Below are 10,720 nucleotides of genomic sequence, written 5' to 3'. Positions count from 1 at the left end.
TAAAATTTAACACGTGAAAGACATATAATACGTTTTCCAAAGTGATATAGTGTGAAAAGTTGCACAATCAAGATTTATATTATATCATTGTTCAAATTACTAAAGCTACTTATTATATACTGTACCTATGTGTTTTATAATAATAATAATAATAATAATAATAATAATAATAATAATGATTTTTTAACCTGGCAGAGTTAAGGCCATACGGCCTTCTCTAACACTCAACCAGGAGTAAAACTGCGTTACAAAAAACACTACAAATTTACAAAGTACACTATAATTTTACACACAAAACTGAATAAGATAATAATAATAATAATAATAATAATAATAATAATAATAATAATAATAATAATAATAATAATAAAATGTAAACAACAAGTAAGTAGAAATCAGACATTAATATGTAACATACAGAAAGAAAGGAAAAAGCATAATAAAATGTGAACAGTAGGTCAAAATAAATGAGACATACAAAGTATAAAAAAATAAGACAATGATTGATGATAATAATAATAATAATAATAATAATAATAATAATAATAATGATAATGATAATAATAATAATAATAGTAATAAAATAGAGCAGTACAAAGCATACAATGAATACAATATTTTTAAGTATACACAGTAAGGAAAATTACGATTATATATAGCTCAACTTATCACATTATAGATATACCATTATCGGAAAATATGAAAACAAAAATATAAAATAAGTTAAATATCACTAGAACATAAAAAAAAATGCGAATACGTGGAAACATGCAGTACAACACTTGTCATAATAGTAAGTTAGCTTGGCAACTCGTCATAAAATAATTTTCTAACTTGGATTTGAAAGATTTCAATGTTCGGCAGCCCTTGACTTCAGGCGGCAGAGAGTTCCAGTGACGAGAGGTAGCAACAGTGAAAGATGAAGATTACAGAGATGTGTGAAGTGGAATTTCTAGCGTATTATCGCTATTTCACCTTGTTTGCACCACCGAAATAATTCGCTCATTCTTAAACCATCCTTAAGTGTAATGGTATCGCTTCAGCTGAGAACCGGTTTTAGCGTGCATGAAAATAATAAGTACGTCGATTCAGTCTAGCAAAATGCATGAATCTTCCCAGCACTGCTGTAGAAGATATTTGGTAAATTCGTTATGACTTAAAATACAACCATCGCTTGTCGTGTTAATGTTGGTGTTTTCTTGTTTTGCAGATATGGCCGAGCGGCTCACAAACCTCCTGGGACACGGCGAACCTCTTGTAACGATGGCAACAAGCGAAGACGAGGACGATGACGAAGTCGGCAATGACGAAGACACCGACGAGGCAAACGGCCGATGTGTAAGCAACTTGGACGACGAGTGGATATCGGGTGCAGACAACAGTTTACTCCTTGCCGGGTACTCGGATTGCATGACAGAGGCCCTGCGCTATCTGGTGGAGGAGGAGCGGTACTCACCGGAACATCCGGTGGTGGAAGGTCTGCGCACGCATCTCGCACAACAGCAGGACCGTGTGCTGCTGGAGGCCGCTCGCGCACACCACCATCACCACCACCACCACGCGGCGCATTTGGACAATTCGAGACCCGCCGATAATAGTAATAACAATAATAACAATAATCAGGTGGTGGAAGTGCGTAACCGCGTGGCGTTCATGGACACGTTGTGTAACATCAGGCCGCCGGCAACGTAAACAGACTCGCAGCTCGTCTCTGTCGTTATTGCAGATCCCAACTAAACCACTTCATAGTCACCTTCAGTAAAACTGATCGACCTCACATCTGTCTTCCTTTTGAATGTGAAAGTTATGTTAGGAAACTGTAAGAATTATCAAAAGTTCATCTTTTTTCTTATATATGAGTAGCTTAATATCAAAGACGGACATCTGTCTTCTCCATAGCTTTGATCTAGACGCAATTTTTTAATTCACAGTGTTCTTTGTAATATTTAAGGCAATTTATTTTATAAATATAATGTTAGAGTTTGCATATGGTTTCACTATAACTGGCAACAGCATGAAAATTTGTATAAAAAACCACAGCTATCTAAGTTTCGATTGAAGTCAGATGTCCGTCTTTGATATTAAGCTACTCATATATTTACGGTGCAGCATTTTAAATACTCTATAGCAAAACCAGTCAATTTTCACTTGCTACTTTTCAGCAAGGATGAAAGTTATTGCTATACATTATAATCTTCCTGTGTGAAGAACTTCCATACGATACTGATCTTAACCCTTTCACTGTTATGGCGTATAATTTAGTAAGTTAATATTAATATTATGTAATATATAGTTTGACAACTTCAAGTGAAACCCCGTAAAACACGCCAACTTCTGGAATCTCTCTCTTTCTTACTTCTCTCTCCATCACTTCTCGTCATTCAGTCACCAATCACCACGTAAATATCTGACAGGGTGTGTGTGGGCATCGCGACCAATAGAAGAACCACTCTCCAGTATTACCACAATAACGGATTCTTCATTTTTGCCTCGACTGTCGGGTAGGAAGGTTCCATTATGCTAGCATTGCAGGCAACTAATCAACCTTTTAATGCTTTTGTTAGCAGGTTTGGCAAACTGTGAGTGGACCTGCAAGTACATAGTGCATAGTGCTCTCTCCCTTCCCCCCGTGCTTTCTCACTTGCTCCTCCCCAAGACAGCCAGCGCTCACGTAGTAACTCGGTCAGGGTTTCAGTTCGAGTTGTCAATCTATAGTAGGTCTACAGTGGAAGCTCAAGTTCGACTGAACTCAAGTTCGACATCGTATAGTTCAACTGCTTACGTAGGAGAATTAGACACGCCCCTATACGGGCACTAAGAAATGGATTTTCCATTTGAATGGAAATTGGTCCTGTGTCTTGTAGTGATAGGTTCGTTAAAGGAAAACAGAATATTTTATTGATTTGAACATCCATATTGATCACTGATTTTAAATTAATGAACTCTTCTTTTTCTATTTGAGAATTGTGCCGTTTGTGAGACGGAACTGTCGAAACCCACTGTAGTACTAGAAGCGCATACACAAGTCTCGGGGGGGGGGGCAGGAAATGCAAGTACAGTACTGTATTCGTTGATGGATAACCTATAAGAATTTGTGTTCATTTCACCTGCCACACCCATTACCCTTATTGGTCAGAACTTTCAATTCTGTTCTGTCGAACTTAGGAGAGTCCACTGTACACTATCGTTTTATGAGAAATTGAGCATTTAAACTGTTAAAAATAATTGAACAATTTTGTTTATTGTTATTTAAAAAACGAACAGAATCGTTGTAACTGCAGTCAATTGAAACCCTGTCAGTATCCATACATGTCTTTATACTAAATGTTTTACATGGGCCCTCCCCATCCTTCACCACAGGCTTCAATTCACTGCAGTGACTGATTCGAATCCTCGATTTTTAACACAATGTGTTGAGTAGGTATATTGTCGTGTGTCTCTAACTGCGTAGCTACGTATCCCAACATGTACTGACGCGTTGAACGTGTACAAAGTATCTAAACTGGTTCATGTGTTGTGAGCAGAATTGATCTATTCGCCAACAGAGAAAGGCTTAAGAGATTTTAATAATACATTTCTTATTTCCATTACTAGATTCTAACTATGGCCCGTCCCTGGAATCTGTAGAGTAACTTCGCGTATATGGGGCGGAGACTATCTGTGCCGGAGTGTATTGCGGGCAGCATCAGCTCGAATCCGCTAAGGGGTAAGATGCTCGTGGTAGAGAGTATAGTACAGATAGAAATTATCCAGTTCTGCAAGCGATTGCTCGCTTCGTTCAAGCAATGCCTCCCCCCAGAGCAGTCATTGGCCCTAGCCCTCCCACATACCACTTGCGCAGGTGTCTTGTTTTGTGTTTATACTCCACAGATGCCTGGGACGGACGATAGAAGTACGCAAATGAAATTAAAATATGAAAGAATTAGCAGAATATTTATGTTCATTTTAGCATATTTACCACTTCACTGATTGTGTAATTACGTATTCTTATAGTTATTTCGACTTTATATCCTCAGTTGTAATCATAAATACATTTCTTAGAGATCTCGTCAATTTAATAAAAGCTATGAGTGTATATTTCTCATTCTTCTAACAGAAGTAAACATCGGGTGAGAAATATGCATTCCAGCTTCTAGAAGAATCAAATTCCGTTATATTACCTCTCATACAGATTATAACAAACTGACAAAACTAATTCAAGAACCCTATTTCCATTGAAACATGTATAATTTCTGTTAAAATAACTTCATTTTAACATTCTTATTCAGAAGGAAGACAGACTGACTCTCGGTTAGTTTTTCTGGAACAGACTGTAGGCTATTCTTTTAACTTACGCACCTGTTTCCTTTATTCGAAGGAAATAAGATCTATAACCTGGCGTGTGAAACTGTCTCTCAGTCTAACTGTATTGGCAGCTGCTCGTCTCAGCGAAGAACTCTGAACAAGGTATACCGGATGAAAAGTACCCACATCACCAGTTAGACATGAATGCGTAAGTATATACTATATCCGTATCTTTTTCTGGTTTAGGAACTATGCGTAACAATATACAATAAGTTACGGATTTAGTAAATAAGAAGTAGGGTAACTGGACCGTGTACCATTAACTAATTAATTATGAACTGTACTAAAGATTTCCTCATTGTCACAATCATCCTGCTATACCCAAGAGCAGCCGTGGCGAAAATGTCATTGTACGCCGAGCCACTGTGTAACCTGCAACGTGCGTAGCACCAATGGTAGGAGGCGGACACCCGAAGGGGAAGTGAAGCAACTGTGTGACTTATTAACGGATTTCATTCTCCTTATGTCAAGCACTTCAATATAATTTTATACAGTATAATGTTACAAACTAATGTTTAGTACGTGTAACGAAGACAGAAATGAACCAAAAAACATAGGACACATTATCACAACCTATTAATTGTCTTCAGAATGTCTCTGCGACAGAGTTTCAAAATCAGGAATTATGTCACTTAATATTCTCATCATATTGGCAGCAAAAAAAAAAAATGCCATTGGACGATACGCCACTCGCAGGTCAGAGACAAATAAGCAAATGGAACGGAGTTTGATTCCAGTGAGTGAGAGGGTGGGGGTTGGGGAAGGCAGGAAGTAAGAGAAATGCACAGTTATCATTGCGAGCCACAATGTGCTCGTGAGTTACAGTTTCGCCACGGCTGCCCAAGAGTTTAGGTTTTGGTATAAACTACACAAAATCTACGAATACTTGTTCTTTGAAAGGTTCACCTCACAGATCAATGAAATATAAAATATTGATGTACTAATCTTACGTTTAAAATTAATATTCCATATCTTTACTAAAAAAAACATGGCAACAATTAAAATTCCACAAAGAAAATATAATTATTTTGGTAAAAAATGTTCCCTTGCTTGTATTATATAACAAAGGATTCTGTTGAAATTATACGTATATTAAAGTTAACGAATCTCAATTTTCTTCAGTAATAAATTCCTTTGCAAATGAAATTTTTGTTTTCTGGAGAAGGTAACGCAAATTGTGTGCCAAATTGTGGGTTAGTAATAAGTAAGGTTCGGATAAAGTAGCTGTATCAGGATAGGTTGTATAGCTGTATAGGCTTCAGAGTAAGTAAACACCAATGAGCACAGAATACATAGAGTAGACACTAGCATTTTAATACCATTGGAAGGAGTGAAGCCGCTTTGATGACCTGACGCCATCTTGTTGCTACCAGAACATTGCAAAATAGCTATTACGTTATAGGAGATCTTATGATAATAAAAATTTCATATTGAAATAAGTTCATTTATAAATTAAAACAACGATGCAATATCACAATCAAGTGCTCATGTGCTAACCGGAAGCCCAATGTTTTGGTAGCATCTTAATGGAGACTGTCCACAAAAGCGGCTTCACGTCCCAGTTGTTCTTGTCTACTCTATGCATTCCGTGCTCGTTGGTAAACACTAGCTAAAACTCTATCTGCTGGGAAGAGCGCTTCCCATCCCCTATCTAAAACATCAGTGAATGAACAGTACAGCCTATAGGAACTGAATATACGTCGTCACTACTGTCGGCTGGGGGACACGCTACAACTAGTTAATGTTTGTAAACAAAACGCACGGACCAAGGATGCCTATCCTGATACAGCTACTTTATCCGAACCTTACTAATAAGGATGATAATTAGTTACAACAAATGATAAAGGAAACTCGATTATTCTAATAGAAAAAAAATTCTGTCACAATACTGTCATTGTTCACCTCAAATCCCATATAAGCTTGAGCAAATTTGAAGGGTTTCAAACTGACATCACTAATCTGCGTGAAACAGTTTAGGAGATATTCAAGCTTTAAGTTTAACTACGAAAGATTAAATTCATATAATGCTGAACATAATCTCACAATAACAGGAGTCCTCAGCACTTAAGGTGTAATTAATTCTTTTAATATTGTTCAATAGTCACATACGGGTTGAAACTCTTCATTTAACTCGAGTTTCCAGCTTTCAGATTAAACTACACTGTTTTCGCTGTAAGAAAAATAATAATGTAAACATAAGCACGTTGCTGTCATACCCGTGATTGGCTCCCAGTCGAAACACTCACATGACGCAGGAAAATATAGTTCGTATTTGGAAACCATAATCTTGTATTATTTCAAAATAAAAAATTGAATTCTAGTTGTTAAATACGATGAAACATATAACTTCACTCATATGTAAAACGCTATGTAAAAGAAAAGCTACTTCTATATTTTGTTATGTAAGTACTGTAAACGCGGATGAATACAAACAGTAACACCGAGGTAGTCTGTTCTTGTAACAAGCTGGCGTCACTTGAGCTCGTAGTTGTTCACGTAAGCACGTGGTACTGAAGTATGGCTTCTGCATCCTCGGTGTGTGTGGTTATTAATCATAAGAGTGGAAACCCTTTCAAAAGCGGAGAAAAACAAATAGTCTTAAATATATGTAATAAGTTAATTGAGTTAAATCCAACGTTATCTATTCAGAGCAAGTTAATTTAATCAGACCGCATGTTCCAGCTGGAAGGGATAACTGACGCTGTTGTGGACCGTCTCGTCATAAATCCTTCCGACGATAGTTCTGACGAGTCCGATTGGAAGGAATAACTCCTTTGTCTGGCAGCGATTAACCTTACATCTAAGTTTAAAATAATTTAATTACAGTAATTATAAAGTAAATGTTTCCTAAGCAAACGAATGCATAGTAGTGAGGTTAGGTCTATTTGACGAGTAACGGGAAATGTTTAACATGAAACAAATGTACAACAGTAGGCGGGAACATGTACTGAGAATCTATGGCGCCAAACAGAGGCCAATGAAGCCTCACTTCAGTCACGTGCTATTGCTTACATTAGAATTTTTCTTACAGCGAAAAAATTATAATTAAAAGAATGCTTTTAATGAGGATATTGGTTATTTCATTAGTTGAGTTTTCAAATTTATTTTATGGATGGGAATTTAAAAATTTAAAATTTACATTCTGAAAAATGCTTGCTGGTGTTTTAAATTTTCTTCCTTCTTTTTTTCATAACAATCCCATTGAAGACAGTATCTATTATAATTAGAAACAAAAGTAACTGGCATGTCTTACAGTAGTCGACAGCCCAATTCTAATATTCAAGAAGGATTCTTCTGGCACATAAATATGTGTGGTTTATGTGGCAGTTCAGAAAGTACTTTTCCCGAGGTGATGGTACACGACCCAAAACCTATGTTTCACAGTTGCTATTCTTTAATAAATCATTAAATAACTCAAGGGATCCGTAATAACGAATTTTCGTGCTCACTTGTACAAGCAATTTAAAAACAATTTGAATGCTAATGTGGTGTAAGTAAAGAGAGATGGACTCTTGTAAATCCAGCCCAAACTCCTTGCGAGTTATTTTTGTACAGAAATGTTCGAACTAAAAGTTCCGTAGAATGAATAATGTTAAGATTGTAATGTACTCTGAAATAAGAAATATTATTTCGCGATAAACTGAATATATTAGTGGTGACGTCATTTACACGTGATATTTTATCAAGAATATGTACAGAGTCTGTCAGAGCCTACGCTTGCGTTTGTTGATGAAATATTATTGTATTTGCAATTCATTTTGTAAATATTCTGACTTCTACACTTCATGATATCTCTATATTGTTACTGTAAGCGTCATCCAACTTTTGACCAACTCTGTATCAAAGAAAATGATTCAAGTATCTGGAATGGTATGCCTCTTTTCATGAGAGATAGTGAAATAACAGATTATATTGCTTCTCTTCTTAGACTTTCAGATTTACAGTATTATGCTATGTAAGTTTAAAACTCAGATTCCTATTTCCAACTATTCAATAGTACAGTAGAACCTCGATAATCAGAACTAATTGGGACTGGGATAGTTCGAATTATCAAATATGTGGAATTATTCTATCTGAACTTAAGGGAAGACTCCACTCAAAATCATGAAAATTTTTCAAAAAACTTTTATTGGCTACTTCACTTCTTTAGAAAGTATATTTTCATACCCCTTCATTTAGTTCAGTTCCAATTAAAAATATATTCTTTTTAAATTAAGGCTGTAAGGAGGCGTGGCATTTAAAGAGATGTTAAAATTATTTTTCTATCAAAGAATTTTTTTTTTACAAATTTATGATTACAAATCTAGTAACTTTTTGTTTTAAAGTTGGCTACCTGAAGTTACTAGATGAATGTAGCGGAGGGAAATTTTGATAAGTATGTGTTACATAAATATTAATTTTACTTTCAAATCCATTTTCCCGTAAGTTTATTTTTCTTGATTCAATGGGCCTACCAACTTTTCTTGCGCCAAATATTAATCAATCTGGATGAAATATTTACTCAAAGTATTTATGAGTTAGCTGCATGTTTTTGTGCATTTATTTTGTGAGAAATGCTGATAGTTTATTTTACTATTTTTTTCATGAATTATAGAAAAAATAACATTTGAAAACTTATTTTTTTTTTAAAATGAATGCATAGAAATGTTTTGTCTATGTCTTGTGAATGTAACCAAAAAAAGGTATTATAGATTTATTAATTTGCCCTACAGGATGTAATATTGACAATTAATATTTGAGGAGAAAAATTTGCCCCGGCACCGGGGATCGAACCGGCACTTAACTGCTGATTCCCGGCCAAACAAGTCACTCAACTGAGTGCGCTCCTAGTATAATGGCAGTTGACATTGGATACACGTCAACATATATATGCCTAACTTGTAGTCAGGCCATAAAGGGAAACATCGAAGGAGGAGAATTCGATCCGGTGCTGTGGATTGAATTCGGCGTAGCTGAGTGGTCAGAGCGCTTGGTGCGTAGAACGAAGGACCCGGGTTCGATCCCCAGCGCCGGGGCGAATTTTTCTCCTCAAATATTAATTAAAAAAAAACCTGAGATCTTCTACGAAAAACTTGGGTTTGAAAATATTTATAAAAATAACAGAAAAAAAAATAAAAAATCTAAAGCCAAAAACATTCTGGAGTTCCAAATTTGGATTTTGTTAATCGTTTACATAGTGAAAATGCTCTCAAAATTTGGTTGAAAAAGAATGATTAGGAAGAAAGTTGTCATCCTTAATGGAGTGTCCCTTTGAAAAAGACATTGTATACTACTATAAACATAAAAAAGTGGAGGAAATGATTCTTATTCTCCTTCAACCTCCTTAACATCCCCTTTTATCCGATTAACACACCACTGCGGGTAGGGGAAGAACTTCATTGGAGCTTCTTTTCCAGTATTCTCTTGTTTTCCGTGCTTTCCGGTAGTGTACGTATATTCGGTAGTGTGTTCGGATTATCGAACGATCATATTATTAAGGTTCGGATTATCGAGGTTCTACTGTATATATAGCAAGAAGTGGCAGTTGGACGAAGAGGTGCCGTGACTGTTCTTGGCAATGCCTTCCGAGTGGCGAGGGATAACGAGTTTGTGTTATATTTCCGAAATGGGTTGCGGGGTACGCTCCCGCGTCAGAAGTTTATTGAAAACTATGCTATTCACGCAGAGTTTGCATAAAAATGACACTATGGGTATAGCAATAACGAACTGGAATGCAAATATCGAGCGTGGAATTCCTTTCACTGGCATCTGACAAAGAAAATAACAGAGAAAAAATACACTAAGTGGAAATAACTGTATTCCCTTCCACCTGCCATTTCTAGCTAATGCAACTATAGTGGTATTTTACTCTAATACTATCTTCTTTGAATAAAGGTGTACCTTTTATTTGTTTCTTTCATCTGTCACTTCTGTTCGTGAAATGGAAACAGAAGTTCTTATACATATATTAAGCATATATGTCATTAACATTACTGAAACAAGCTATGTGCTCTATCAATTTTATTGTAATACATGAAACTGTTACATTCATTTTGCACTGTTTATTGTTGTCACGTCACAGGAATGTATAATCACAGATATGTGATACGAAAGGTATTAATCATGTTTTTATTTGAAGAGGTGACAAATAAGCAATAAAAATATCATTTTAACTGTCAGCGCTTAGATTCAGTATAGTTTTTTTCTTGTTCTTTTATGGTTTATTAATCCAGTCAATAATTTTTAAATTACAAATAAAACACAAACACTAAGTTGGCTACTCAGTGAATATTAAATGCATCTTTTTTAGTGTTATGTGCCAAGAGTTGTGATACAGTTATCAGGACATCATCCTGTTTGGAAATATAACGGGTGTACGCTTGAAAACAAGTTTCGC

General features: G+C 35.8%; 1 protein-coding gene across 2 annotated transcripts in view; it reads left to right on the top strand.

The window, feature by feature from the left end:
• The window catches only part of LOC138700550 (uncharacterized), a 96,294-nt gene extending 94,453 nt beyond the window's left edge, over window positions 1–1,841 (top strand). For both annotated transcript variants that reach the window (XM_069827138.1, XM_069827137.1), the window contains exon 3: window positions 1,211–1,841. In XM_069827138.1, the coding sequence (XP_069683239.1) occupies window positions 1,211–1,692 (482 nt within the window). In that variant the 3' untranslated portion in view covers window positions 1,693–1,841. The remainder of the gene's footprint in view (window positions 1–1,210) is intronic.
• Window positions 1,842–10,720: the final 8,879 nt, after the last annotated feature.

Source organism: Periplaneta americana, chromosome 5 (genome assembly GCF_040183065.1).
Source record: "Periplaneta americana isolate PAMFEO1 chromosome 5, P.americana_PAMFEO1_priV1, whole genome shotgun sequence".
NCBI lineage: Eukaryota > Metazoa > Arthropoda > Insecta > Blattodea > Blattidae > Periplaneta > Periplaneta americana.
Note: the sequence above shows the minus strand (reverse complement) of the source record. Positions and strands in the feature narration are given on the sequence as shown.